This window comes from Dromiciops gliroides, chromosome 4, assembly GCF_019393635.1.
Source record: "Dromiciops gliroides isolate mDroGli1 chromosome 4, mDroGli1.pri, whole genome shotgun sequence".
NCBI lineage: Eukaryota > Metazoa > Chordata > Mammalia > Microbiotheria > Microbiotheriidae > Dromiciops > Dromiciops gliroides.
In genome coordinates this window covers 100,487,865-100,502,874 of record NC_057864.1, presented here as the reverse complement: position 1 = coordinate 100,502,874, position 15,010 = coordinate 100,487,865, and the positions used below count along the sequence as shown (strand labels likewise).

The 15,010-nt window shown below is 42.7% G+C and overlaps 1 protein-coding gene across 7 annotated transcripts in view; it reads right to left on the bottom strand.

The window, feature by feature from the left end:
* The window catches only part of PPP1R12B (protein phosphatase 1 regulatory subunit 12B), a 255,554-nt gene that overhangs the window by 152,548 nt on the left and 87,996 nt on the right, over nucleotides 1-15,010 (bottom strand). For all 7 annotated transcript variants that reach the window (XM_043964552.1, XM_043964554.1, XM_043964553.1 and 4 more), the window contains exons 9-11: nucleotides 4,801-4,913; nucleotides 3,293-3,496; nucleotides 2,095-2,177 (exon numbers count right to left, since the gene is read on the bottom strand). In XM_043964552.1, the coding sequence (XP_043820487.1) occupies nucleotides 2,095-2,177; nucleotides 3,293-3,496; nucleotides 4,801-4,913 (400 nt within the window). The remainder of the gene's footprint in view (nucleotides 1-2,094; nucleotides 2,178-3,292; nucleotides 3,497-4,800; nucleotides 4,914-15,010) is intronic.

Here is a 15,010-nt window from a genome sequence, read left to right as displayed (position 1 = left end):
TTTCTGACATTCCCCCTGCCTGAAGTGTCTGTAGTTTCAAGGTATTGTTAAGGGCTAAAATTCTAGCTAAACTGTCTAAAATATCTAATGAGTGGTCGCCAATAAATTATAAGCTTTAGCAAGAGTTAGACTTTTAAGCATTTATTAAGGAGAATAAGAATTTGGTAAAGAGAGAGAAAGGCCTAGATTCCTATCTATTAAAGGGAGAGCACATTTCTAGCTCCCTTCTCCGCCAGCGTCCCCAGGAAAGAGCCCCAGAGTCAGCGCCAGTCTCTTCCTTCCTCCTCCCACTAGTTCGCGTCACTTCCTCCCGCCAAAGAAGAGACTCCTGGTCTTGCCCTCAAAGACCTTCCCTTCATGGGCAGAACTCTTCTACAGTAAGTCTCCAGCAGGTGGCGTCATTCCAATCGTTACAGTATGTCTCCTTTCCCCAACCTCTTCAACACACAGTGCAACTCCTGGTCAAGGAACTCGCTTGTCTGTGCCAATCACTGTGGTACTTTCTTTTTTTCTTTTTTAAAAAATATTTTCCTTTCTTTCTTCAATTACACGTACAAACATTTTTTTAACATTTGTTTTTTAAACTTTTGAGTTCCAAATTCTCTCCTTCCCCCCGTTCCCCTCAGTGAGAAGGCAAGCAATTTGATATGGGTTATACATGAATCCCGTGCTTTCTTCCAACAGTTAACTGTGTTCTATGTGTTGGTCTTGTAACGCTTGTAAGCTCCTTGGGAATCCATTCTATATAGCATCGCACATCCCTGCATCCTCCCTGTGAAGCTTCGCACTGGCAGGACGAAAACTGAAGACAACCAACAAAACTCTGTGGTTGCCCCATGCAGCAACATAGTAAGTGGAACAAGCTGCCAAAAGATGCCAAGAGTGCTACCAAATGAAACACTCCCATAAACATCAGACACCCTGTCTCACAGCAACAGCATTACCAGGATCACAGAATGGCAGATTTGGAAAGAACCTCAGCAATCACGAGGCTGAGATCTTCATCTTCAGATGAGGAAAAGTAAGCCCTGAGAAGTGACCTGCCCACGGCTGCACAACTAATAAGCAGCAGAGCCATGTTCAAACCCGGCCTTCTGATTCCAAGCCCAGGGAGCTTTCCACCCCCTCAGGGGATCACTTCCCTGGCTCGATGCATCAGCAATCACTCTGGTGGGGTCCCAGACCTGATTTGCAGCTCCACAGCAGCCAGGTGCTAATGACTGATAATTGTGCAGCTCTTCACATGTGGTAGCAAGGAACACTTTTGACCCATGTGCTAAGATTCCTTTTTTTGAGCTCTGCCCTGACATTTCACCATCATGGTATAAAAGTACTGAGGACATTCAAAATAAATAAGAGTCAATAACTGTCAGTTCAATTCACAAGCTTTCATTAAGTATCTTCTAAAAGCAAAACAAATTTACAGCATAAGTCACAAGACCTCTGGACTTGGAATACAAGTTTTAGGAAGAACAGCAGGAAGGGAAGAAGAGAAGGGAAGGCGAGGAAAAGGAAGGAAGGGCAGGGCAGGGTTCATTAGGTCCCTGCTATGCAGGAGGCGTTGTGCTAAGCACTTCACAAATATCATTTTATTCTCACCACAGCTCTGGGAGGTGGGTACTGTCATTAGACCCATTTTACAGTTGAGGAAGCTGAAGATAACAGAGGTTAAGTGACTTTCCAAGGGTTACACAGCAAGTAAGTGTCTGGGGCGGGAAGCAAACTTGGATTTTCCCTATTCTGGGTTCAGTACTGTATCCACTGTCTCACTTAGATACAAAATGGGAGTTATCATAACAGAAAAGAAGAGAAAAGATCCTCTCAGGAAGAAAGTGGACTGGCTGCAGGGCATGGTAAGACAGATATAAAAACTAAAAGGAAAATTTCACCACAATGTATTAAAGTGAGAAACATCAGGAGGAGGGACCAGGAAGACATGTAATGCAGATACTATGTAGTGGGATGCTGACAGGAAGACATTCAAAATGGACCAAGGATATCTGCCTGCTTAGGGCAGAGAAACAAGAATCCAGGAAGACCTTTCTGCACACCAGCATCAGACCAAAGCAGCCCGCTAGCTTGACAGAGCCGTACCTGTTTTCCTTTTCCTCAATGTCACTTGCGCTATTGAGCCTCCGGGGTGCTAGTGAGGAAAAATAGCTTTTGTTTTCCCTCTCCTGCAAAACCAAAACAAGGAAAGTGTTGGCTGGGTGTAGTACTGACATGGGACATAAACCCTGGGACCAAGTGCACCACCTCCAAACACGGGCCAATTGTCCAGCTTAGTTCAGACACCAATTCCACTTCCAGGGCTGCATGCAAAAGGGCAAGTTTTCAGCAGCTCAGGAATCCGAGGTCCTTTCAAAAAGAAAGACGTATAAGTGGAACAAGCCACTGCAAGGTGGGATAATTAGAACATGGATAGAAGCAGCCCAAATTGCTCAGTTATGGCAGAGAGGGGAGGGGTGAAGAGGCCTGTTCAAAAGCCAAAACCCAAAGAGTTCCAAATGCTATATGGACCAGTACATCATCTTATTTGTTTTTGAATATCAGACCGCAAATCTAAAGGATGAGTACGGTGGGTTGTCCTCGGAGTTATCCTGGAAATACTTCTTTGGGGAAAAGTATGACAAACGTCACTGCCAAGGCAGCCAAGCCAGCATGCACCTTCTGTCTCAGGGTTCTCAGTAGCTTAAAAACCACACAAGCTAACTGACCTCAGAGAGGACAAGTGAGAACATCAGGTGAGCCAGCTTAAGACCAGGGATGGGGCAATTTGAAAGGAGCCATATTTACTCATCTTGGGTGAGGAGCTGTTGGTGAGGACTGCCCAGCCACCACAAAACAGATTCTTTTTCTTCTTTTATTGGCAGAAGTTTCAAGAGCATTTTTTCCTCCAAATTCTACCTCTGTTGAGATCTTTTGGCTTGGAAGCCCAAACTAAGGGATTACGCCCAATGTCACTTAGCTGATTTACCCCCAAGTCCTAAACAAACAACAAGTGGGATTTTTCCATAAGACTTTTTGGGCCATTCTCGAGCCTGGATACACCTCACACTGTCGCTGTTGTATGATAAGGCTAGATATAAGTAGAGTCAAGAGGAGAAACTACGTGATCTGTAGAGCGAGAATTATTGCAGCTCTTGTCAACAATTACTTTTCCATTGTGAATCAAGATTGAAACCAAATGTCAAGCTGCTCTCTATGGTTTTCTGGGGCGGCAAGGGTTTTCTCTCTACCCCCATGGCTGAGCCGCCATAGAAGGACTCTCCCGACCCCCTCCAAACAGCACCTTTTCTTTGTTGTCTAGCAGTGCAGAAATCCTGGGGCTTGATGAGGAACGGTAGATGGAGGAGCCTCGATCCCTTAAAGCCTCACGAGGACTGGCCACCTCACTGAGCATGTTGTGGCTGCCGGTCTTCCGGAGCCCAAGTCTCCACGAGGCAGGGGATTCATCCTTGGGCTCTTCTGCCTTATTGAAGAGACTAGAGGAGAACTAGGAAAGGAAAGGAAGGAATAAGGAGGAGCAATGGCCATACGGTCTCAGCAGATTCCTTTTTCAGACAACTAGCCTTTTCCTAATTTAGTTCCACTCTTAACACGTGAGCTCAATAGAGCCCTGTTGTCTTGTGCAAGGATTACTAGACTGAGTCCTAGTTACATGTGTGGGCCTCATTATTCCCATCTCTAAAATGGGGATAACAGACATTGCCTTAATCCAGAGGATGGAAAACAAAAATGAGTCCCTAGCAAGAAAGGAAGTGAGATGAGCTGATTTAAAATTGAGCACCCCTGCTTCTAAAGTCTTCAAAGGAGTGTGGAGGTGGCTCTAAGTTCTTGTGAAGGCTATGTCACCTACTACCAGCCTAGACCAGTTCATCCCACCACATACTCAAACCACCACAAGTTTGGCAACTAGGTGACATTTGGGGGGGGGGGCGATTTAGCAACTGAAGAAAATAATCAATTGAGACTGTGAAACGAAGGGGCTGGACTGGATGGCCTCTAAGATCCCTTCCAACTCCAAATCTATCATCCGATCCCGTGTAGCCAAGGACCTATGAAGTATCAGGGCATTATACTTGACAAAACTGTGTCATCTTGACAAAAAGCCCTGCAAATTCTAGTTGCTAAAAACCCCTCAGAGGACTTGGATGTGCCTCCATCAGTCTAGAGCCTCTATGGAGTCTAAAGCCTTCTACAGAATGCCCTGGGCTCCCTCCCTGCCATGCCCCCTTGCCTATCGCTCAGATTGAGTATGGCTGCCAGGGAGTGCTGTGAGTGCCATGGTTAATCCCCAAGGTTCCTAGGAGACGAAAGGTGTAGGAACCCATTGGTGCTTTGCCTTTCGGTGGGCACTTATCTTCTTTTTTAACTTCCCATAAAGGGCAAAGATGGGAATCTCAGCAGAAAACCTTCCGAGCAGAGGCAAAGAGCACAGAGTAGCCATCAAAACAGTAAACACTGAAGGTCTGTGCTCCCCAAGATGCTGCCATATAAAACTACGGGTAGGAAACACTAACTTTATCATAAGATAACATTTTTCAGGTGACAGACAACAAGCAGCTTCCAACAACAAAGGCCCTTTTGGCTCTGTGCACTAATACCACTACCCAGCCAAGAGTTTTACAGACTCGACATCAAGAGCATGTCGATAAGCCCTCAAGCACTCTGAATGCACCATCTCTCAGGCGCTGTGATCTTATTATTTACGAAGCTTCATTCCAAAGTTTCCCCTGTGGTCTTCTAGGGGATCACCCAGAGCTGGAGCTGCTCTGACAGCTTTCCCAAGGTACTCACTCTTCTGGCAGAAGAAGCCGAGAAGATGTTCTGAGAGGGTGGCGGTATCTGCTCCATGACGGGGCTCTTTGCTTCAGAGCTGGAGTGGTTGACAACAGCCTCCGGCTTTTGATCTGGTGTTTGACAATGGAGAAAGAAATAACAATCCTATGAAAATACTGCTTCTCTCTCCTTCCCTTCTCTGCTAACTGAAAGGGATTACCTGGCAATTATCGGGCCAAAGGGTTAAAGCACGAATCCACACAAATACTTGAACTCCATGTGAATGAAAAACCACAAACAGAGCACAGGGAGGAGAAGATAACCAAAGTGGTGTGTCACTGAATCCCCTGCCCTAAGAACTCTGTAATGTGTAGAGGGGATTAAAAACAGGATCTGCTGAATGAGTTACTGGGGCACACAACTGTGAGATATTTCATCAATTAGCAAAATGCCACAAGCAGCTACGGTGCTCATGACGGTGCTCGCCACTGCAGGGGAGACAACAGAAAGAGAAGACACAGTCCCTGACCTCAACAAATTTGGTGGGAGAGACAAAACTAGCACAGGTGAATCAATAGCAAAACAAACCTTAAAACAGTATAAAATGAAGTACAATAGCATACTATTAAAAAGTATAAAATGGGGGGCAGCTAGGTGGCGCAGTGGATAGAGCACCAGCCCTGGAGTCAGGAGGACCTGAGTTCAAATCCAGCCTCAGACACTTAACACTTACTAGCTGTGTGACCCTGGGCAAGTCACTTAACCCCAATTGCCTCACTAAAAAAAAAAAAAAAAAAAAGTATAAAATGAAGAATCAAGTGGCCGCTTTGACCACTGAGAGTGGGACACTCCATGTTGGCCAGGGTTTGGAGGCCTCCTCCCCCAAGGAAACTGCTGCCTCCAGGAGAGGCACCACAACGAAACCAAAGCCGCCACTACCGCTACTTAGGTACCAGCTGAGAGGGGCTGCTCCTGACTACAAAGTTCTGGTCCGGAGGTTAACACAAAAGAGGTCTGAGTTGCCTTCAGTGGCTAGTGAATGTCTCCTCACTGAAGGTTTTCAAGCAGAGGCTGAATGACTCCAGTATGCTACAGTATGGAGACTTTCGGGCAATCATCTGTATTAGATGAGGGGTCCTTAACCTGGGGTTGAAATACTCCCCTAAGGCAAAGCTTCTTAAACTGGGGGTTGCATAACCTAATATGGGGTTCATGAAAAATTTGGCAACAGTAAAAGATTACGTGTACCTATTTTATACACCTATATGCCCAGAGTCACATCAAAATTTCTTGGGTGAAAAGGGGTTGTGAATGGAAAAAGTTTAAGAAGCCCTGTCCTAAGGGATACATGGATATATTTCAGGGGATCCATGAACTTGGATGAGAAAAATATTGTGAAAACTATACTTCAATCAAACTGATTTCTTTTCTTCCTATGTAGTTGATCTAATGCATTTAAAGAAGCTCCTGAAGAGGGTATCCTAGGTGGCCAAAGCGGTCTATGACAGAAAAAAGGTGAAGACCTCCTGGATCAAATGAAAGCTGAGGCCCCTTCCAATGCTAAATGCTACAATTCTGCAATCTCCTCCAGAAGCTATCACTGAATATATTGAAGCCTCCTCACTCCAGAAACGCAAGGGTGCTGCACCTATCCCATCAATGTGTCCATCAAACAGTGCTGTAGCCACCCAATATCATCAATAGTCAGTTAGTCAACAAGCCCTTGGTAAGTGCTCCCTATGGGCCAGGCACTGTGCTAAGTGCTAGGGATTCACAGAAAAGCAAATTCTACTAGAGAAGACAACATGTAAATCTCTATGGACATCAAGGACATATCCAATGTAGAAAAAGTTCAGTCCCAGAGAGATGGCATTAGCAGTGGGGGAGAACAGGAGAGGCCTCCTGCAGAAGGGTAGATGAAGGCAGGAGGTAGAGATGAAAAAGGACAGCATTCAAGGTACTGAAGGCAGGTTAGGGAAAAAATGTGGCCTCCTTGAATACCTATCCAAGGATCCCTTAGAGGATCTGTTAACCCCAGGTTAAGGACTCATGATATAATTCCGTTGATTGCCCCAAAGAATCCCTACATGTAACAAACTGTGCATGGGGAAAGGACAGGGTTCAGAGATAGTGTGTCATGTGAGGGGAACAGCAAGTAGACAGGTGCAGCTAGACTGTAGATGGACAGAGGGGAGTCAAGTATAAGAAGATTGGGGAGCTGGGAAGGGGCCAGCTTGTACAGGGCTTTACACGCCAAAAAGAGGGTTTTACATTTGATCCAGGAGGCAACCACTGTAGCTTAGTAAATGTGTGTGTGTGTGTGTGTGTGTGTGTGTGTGTGTGTGTGAAAGAGGGAAGCGGGGAGAGGGAAGGGAGACACATAGACACAGAGAGACAGAGACAGAGAGGGACAGATGCTTTAGGAAAATCATTTTTGGAAGCTGAGTGAAGGATCATTTGGAGTGGGGATGTCAAAGAGAAGGTAACAGAAATAATCTAGGCATGAGGCAATGACGGCTTGACGTAGGGTGGTCACTGTGTGAATAGAGAGAAAGTTACACAATAGAGATGTAGAAATAAGGTTTGGCAATTAATTGGATCTGGATAAAGACCTGAGGAAAGCTGAAAATGATATAGAGATTGTGAGCCTGGGTCACTGTGAAAGTGGTGATATCCTTGATAGGAAAAATGAAGTTTAGAAGAAGGGAAGGGTTTGGTGAGAAAGATAATGAGATCCGTTTCAGACATACGTTTGAGGCCTATGGGCCCATAGGCCTCATATAAGACATTCAACTGGAGATGTCCAAAAGGCAGTTGGTGATATATGACTGTAGAAGTGAAGGACTATCCAGAAGAAGAGAAGCAAAAGAGAAGACATGATCTCTATGCAAGCAAAATATATAGCTCTCAAAAAAAGAATGTGTGGAAACAACTTGAGGATTCTAAGAGGTGTCCCAGAAGACCAAAGGTAAAAAAACCCCTACATGCCATAATAAAAGAAATAATATTAACAACAGCCTGCCAAGAACCTCTGAACACAGAAAACAAAGTGCCAATCAAAAGAATCCATAGATCACCACCGGGGGGGAAGGGGGGATGGGTTATTGTTCCAAAGAAAAGCTTAGGGTCACTGAAAAAACTTGCCGATTTCCCAAAGTTTATTTGTAGTATCTGGTCCATTTATACAAAATAAGACAGAAACTCAATAGATTGTTCATCCGATAGCACATCATAATTTAGACAACTTGGAATCAAGAAGACCTGAGTTCAAAGCCTGCTTCAAAAACTCCCTAGCCCCAGGGCAAGTCTCTTACCTTCTCTCTGCCTCTGTTCACTGATCTGAAGAAAGGGAATAACAATAATGCCTACATCCCAAGACTACTGTGAGGATCAAATGAGATAAGATGTGCAAAGCACTTGCAAACCCTAAAGATATAAATGCTAGAGGTTTTAGCTTTGTTTGCTTTTTAAAAAATCTTGATTAAAATAATAACTATTTTTTTCAGTTTGACTTTTCTTGCGTGGATAGTTATGTCAAATCTCTCGAGTGATTATAAACTTGATTTTGGAGGTTCTGCAATGCTGCAGGGCTTGAATCAATGGACACAATGTCATCCACAAACAAGGAATTGGAAGGACCTCACAAATCCAAGGGATTCTTCTCCAACTTGAACTCTGTGCTGTACCTTCCCTATGAGTATAAATACTCTTTTTTAAACTGGTTTATGTTTCATCTGGTATAAATAACCAGAAAGTCACCAAAAAACGTTTTCTCTGTTGGTTACATCTTTTATATATCAAAAACCTGTGGGATCTTTACATATACCTTGAGACACCTGGTTGGAGGAGAGCCTTGAAGGCAGCATTTTGCTCTCCTGAATCAAATGCTTTTTAAAAAATTAGTAAGAAATAAGCACATTAGGATTTTATATCCTTTATACCTTTCAACAAATTGTGCAATTATAAAGATGTGGTCCACTGTGGACTACTGTCTGTGGAAATCTGCTTATTCTTTTCTAATAACAACCCCAATTCAATACAGATTTATTAAATGCCAGGCACTGTGTTAAGCACTGGGAATAAAATTAATAAAAAGATAGTCCTTACCCTCAAAAAGCTTACAATGTAGAGGAGGAGGCAGGAAAGGCAGGAAGGGGAGACACCAAGAGGTACCCAGGGCAGGGAGATCTTATTCCATGGAGTTGAAACCAGGAAGCTCAGCAGATGCAAAGTGGAGTCTCTGGATATGAGAGTCCAATCTCTCTACTTTTATAAGGGAAAGCACTGGAAGGAGTTTGGTTTTCTGCCCTCCGGCTGTCCAATCAGAGAGGAGAGGAGGCTGAGAGTGAAGGAGCCAATCAAGGCTTGAACTAGCAGCATGGTGGTGAATTTAGAAGTGATGAACTTATCCTGGGAGGGACATCTTGTTGTAGGGAGTTGAAACCAGGCAGAGCAGCAGATGCAAAGTGGGCTATAATAATAGCCTTATCAGAGATGCTTTCAATGTATGTTTGGATTATTCTCATAAAAATTTGTATAACTGGGGGCAGCTAGATGGCGAAGAGGATAAAGCACCAGCCCTGGATTCAGGAGGACCTAAGTTCAAATCTGACCTCAGACATTTGATGTTTACTAGCTATGTGACCCTGGACAAGTCACTTAACCCTCACTGCCCTGCCCCCCTCCCCCCCAAAAAAAGATTTGTATAGCTGGTAAAACAGGCATATGGATAGGCACTTACTGATAGCTCTTAGTGGGGAATATTTTGGTCAGATTTCTTCCTTTCTAATGTCTTTGGTTTTATCCTCCATTCATTTTCCTTGAGTATGAATCCCTCAATATCAAAGTTGTCACCTCTTGGATAGATCTCCTCTGGGTATGCTTGGTCTAGCCAATGGCTTTTATTCAGTGCCTTTCATTCCCACTTCTTCCAATAGCATGTTCAGGATAGTAACAACCAGAGTTCAAAAGTAGAGGCTCTTACCACCATGAATGGTGAAAAGAGCTTGTTGTTTTTTTTTTAAGTATCGATGAAGAATGAAGTGAGCAGAACCAAGAAATCAATTTATATAAGAACAAATTTATAAAGAAAAGTAATGGGGGTGGAGGAAAGGCATTAAACACATAGAGTTCCTGATACAATTACCCAAAAAACAGAAATAAAAGAACCCCTGGAGCAGAAAATACCACAAAAATATGGGCTGAGATTATTTTCTAGCCATAGACAGATTAAAGGGGGCTGTGCTGAGTTGTGAGTAAAGTCCAACCCTGAGACCCCAGGCATGCCACACCATGAGCCTCTGAATCACCTGCAGCACCAGCATCTTCTGGAACTGAGCTTGCGGTCGGTCGGGTGAGAGGGCTGAATGGCTGGCCAGGGGCGGGGTGGGGGGAAATGCAGGGGTGTCAGTGGGACCTAGGGAGGAATTCGGCTGTCCCACCCCAGTGGGGAACCAGGAAGAAATCCTGAGCGGCGGAAGGCCCCGGTAGGGAAGGGGTGCAGGCTCATCAAAGCTAAGAACCACCACAGTGCTCTGCTGGCTGGTTAACTATCAAGTTAGCTGGAGGTTATCTTTGGACCAGAGAACAAGCCAGGAGAGAGAAAAACCTGCCCTCCCTCAAACCAAAACACCTAGGACCCTCTGAAGCTTGGAACAGTAGTGTAGTTTAGAAGCAGGGCCCCCCAATGGGGAGTTAAAAGTCGAATAAAAGACAGCAAGATGAGAAAGCAAAGAAAGTTCAGAACTATAGAAAGTTTTTTCAGTGACAAGGAAGATCAAGGTGCACCCTCAGAAGAAGATAACAACCTCAGGGCCCCTACATCCAAAGCTTCCAAGAAAAATATGAACTGGTCTCAAGCCATGGAAGCTCTCAAAAGGGACTTTGAGGAGAAAGTAGGAGAGATAGAAGGAAGATGTAGAGAGAGGGAGGAAAGAATGGAAAGAGAAATGAGAGCAATGCAGGAGAGTCATGAGAAAAAAGTCAACAGTTTGAAAAGTCAAATGGAAAAGGAGATAAAAAAGCTCTCTGATGAAAATAACTGCCTAAGAATTAGGATTGAGCAAATGGAAGCTAGTGACTTTATGAGAAACTAAGACACAGTAAAGCAAATCCAATTCAATGAAAAAAGAGGGTAATGTGAAATATCTCCTTGGAAAAACAGCTGACCTGGAAAAAAAATCCAGGAGAGATAATTTGAAAATCATTGGACTACCTGAAAACCATGACCAGAGTAAAAGCTTAGACACCATCCTCCAAGAGATTGTCAGGGAAAATTGCCCTAATACTCTAGAAACAGAAGCTAAAATATAAATTGAAAGAATCCATTGATCACCTCCTGAAAAGAGATGCCAAAAGGAAAACCTCTAGGAATATTATAGCCAAATTCCAGAACTCCCAGGTCAAGAAGAAAATATTGCAAGCAGCTAGAAAGAAGAAATTCAAATACTGTGGAGCTCCAATAAGGATAAAGCAAGATCTAGCAGCATCTACATTAAAGGACCAGAGGGCATGGAATATGATATGCCAGAGGGCAAAGGAACTGGGACTACAGCCAAAAATTGCGAACCCAGCAAAAGTGAGTATAATCTTTCAGAGGAAAAAATGGGACTTCAATGAAAAAGAGGACTTTCAGGCATTTGCGATGAAAAGACCCGAACTGAATAGAAAATTTGACTTTCAAATACAAGACCCTAGAGAATCATAAAAAGGTAAACAGGAAAAAGAAATCACAAGGGACATTAAAAGGTTAAACTGTTTACATTCATACATGAGAAAATAATACTTCCATCTCATAAGAACTTTTTCAGTAAGGAATACACAGAGGACACAGGTCTGAACTGAATATGAAAGGATGGTATTTGTAAAGCATTTATTTTTTGTGTATCCTTATTCTTTGTGGAGAAAACAGGGTGGGTTGTCTTATGTCTGGGGCCGGATTTGGGCTCTGGGCCTCCTGGGCCCAGGTCTGGTGTTTTGTCCACTGTGCCACCTAGCTAACCCATGATGACATCTTTAAAATAGGGTTGAGGGGTAGGAGGAATAGACTGGGGGAGGGGGGAGGGGAGAGGTGGACTGGGGAGAGGTAGCTCACATGCCGGAAACAAGAAAAAAGCTTATGGAGGGGAGGGGAAGAGAGGGAAGGAGTGGGGGAGTGAGTGAACCTTACTATCATCAGAATTGGCTCAAAGAGGGAATAACATACATACTCAAGTGGGTATAGTAATATATTTTTGCCCTGAGGAAAAGTGAGAGGGGAAGGAGATGGGGGTGGGAGGGAAGAGGGGAAGGAGGGAAAGGAAGTTTGGGGGAGGGAGCAGTAAAAAGCAAAACACTTTTGAGGAAGGTAAAGATGTTCTGCATAACAGCACATGTATGACATATATTGAATTGCTTGATTTCATAGGGAGAGTTGAGGAGGGAGGGAGGAAGAAACATTTAGAAAACAGAATTAGCTCAAAGACCTTAACCTCATCAGCATGGGCTCAAGGAGGGAATAATATACACACCCAACTGGGAGGAGTCATCTATTTAGCCCTACAGGAAAGTAGGAGGGGAAGAGGATAAGGAGGGAAGGGTGAATGAAGGGAGGGTAGAGTGGGGGAGGGGGCAGCCAGTAGCAAAACACTTTTGAGGAGGAATAAGGCAAAATAAGATAGAAAATAGAGTAAATATCATTGGAAGGGAATAGGATGGGGGGAAATAGTTATGATGATTTGACTACAACAGAAAAACATATGGTACCTACTCTGCTGGGCTATTGTGAAGAAAATTCTTTGTCAAGTTTAAGGTACTATATAAAAGTTACAATGAACAGGATGCTATCAGAAAAACCTGGAAAGACCCACATGGACTGAAGCAGAGAGAAATGTACTGTATACAAAATAATAGCATTAGTGTAAGATGATCTGCTGGGAAGCATGTGGTTATTTTCAGCAAGGCAATGATGCAATAAAACTCTGAAGAACATATGAAAATTGCAATCCATCTACAGAGGAAGAACTGATGGTATCTGAAAACAGATTGAAACACGTTTTTTTTGACAATTCCTTAATCTGAAGTTTTGTTTTTATCTGTTTTCTCTCATAACCTAGCTAATGTAGATTTGTTTTCCATGACTAACAATGTATAATTTATATTGAATTGCTTGAGTTCTTGGGATGGGAGGTGGGAAGGGAGGGAGGAAGAGAAGTTGGAACACAAAGTTTAAAAAAAATTTATGGCAAAATTTGCTTTTACATGCAATTTGGAAAATAAAATTCTAATTTGGAGAAAGGAAGGAAGGAAGGAAGGAAGGAAGGAAGGAAGGAAGGAAGGAAGGAAGGAAGGAAGGAAGGAAGGAAGGAAGGAAGGAAGGAAGGAAGGAAGGAAGGAAGGAAGGAAGAAAGAAAGAAAGAAGAAAGAAAGAAAGAAAGAAAGAAAGAAAGAAAGAAAGAAAGAAAGAAAGAAAGAAAGAAAGAAAGAAAGAAAGAAAGAAAGAAAGAAAAGTAACTCTGAAGGCCTTAAGAATTCTGACTGATGTGAAGACCAACCTCAGTTCCAAAGAACTGAGGATAAAATATGCATTCACCTCCTGACAGAGAATTGATGGATCCAAGATTCAGAATAAGAGAAACATTCTTAGATATGGCCAATGTAGAAACTTGTTTTGTCTAATCACGCGTATTAATAAATTCTTATTGACTTGGTTTTGTTTTCCCCTTTTTTTTTTCTTTCAATGTGGAGGGGAGAAAGAGACAGGGTAGGGGAAAAAAACAAAGATAAAAGAGGGTCATTAACACATTTTTTTTTAATTTGGAAAACAAGACAAAGAAGAATCAGACTTGTGAGATAGCTTTGAAAGTTACATGTTGAATTTATAAAATTTTGAAAGAAAAGTAAACTGTATGTAATAAAGATGACAGTTTTAAGTACAGTCATCTTTTTCTGTTCAACTATATTTATGGAAATATCCATTCTACTTGGTGTTTTAAGTTGAGAGGCAAAAACTTTTTAATTGGAAAGGCTTATCAACTTCTTTGTAAAATTTGTCTACCTCCTCATCCTCTGCAATGAATGATCATACATAAACTACAATTATTTTAATGGTGATTTTTCTGCAAATGATTATCATAAGCATTGTGATATGATATATATGCGCTGAAATGTTACATCCCTTTGAATTCACAAAAGCGCCTTTATTTGCTTCTCCATGAACAGCCTGTGGCCTAGCCTTCTTTTTTATCTGCAACTTCCTTCTGTTTTCTGGATTACTTTACATGACAACCCATAAATGTAGTAAGGAAGATTAACTATGTACTATACAAAGGTGATTACAACATAGAGTTATTGATAAGTACCATAAGAATGGTACTAACAAAGAGCTATAAGGAGTTTAGGAGAGTAAAAGTTCACATCCAGCTGTTGTTTATCAGGGGAAGCTTCACAGAAAAAGGGGCCTTAAAAATGGACATTTGAAAAGCTCTGACTGGGGGACCAAAGGGTTAAGGTATTCCAACCTTAAGGAGTAGCATAAGGAAAAGCAGAGTTAGGAATGTACAAAACATGATCAAGGGATAGTTTCTTTGTCTGGAGCATAGTAGGATACAAACAGGAGAGTGATAGAAGATAAAGTTGTCACGGTTGCTGTGGACAGATTATAGAGGGCCTTGATTACTGGGCTAGGGAGGCTGAACTTTATTTGGCAGAGAGGGGGGGAAACAATGACCATTTTTAAGCAGAGGAGAGATGTAATCAAAGCAGTGATGCAGCAGGAAGATTAATCCACCAGAATCGTACAGGGTAGATTGGAGGAAGGGAAGAGACTAAAGCCATGAAAACCAGTTAGGAGGGATCCCTTCCATTCTGCTAATTCTAGAACTCTAACTATGCCTTAACATGTAAGCTAGCAGATGGCTGCTCTAGATAGATAGTGCCCCATAGATACTGAATAAATATTAATGTGTTCATGTTAAGTTTAGAGTCACTTGGGTCAGCACTGAACTCGCATTTCCCAACCAATTGTAGTTGCCATAGGAGTGAACAAAAGGAAATCTGCTGCATTATAAATTCAACTAGCATTTATCTCCTCTCTAAGCCTTCAACTTTTCCATTTCCTTCACTGAAATTGAATGGGGCACAGAGAATGGAGCAGGAGGAGAGAAGACAGTGTCCTAAAGTAGCAGTGCCCAGGACATGATCCCCACCACAGGAACAACAATGTTCAGACTTCCACGTCTTTAATACGGGC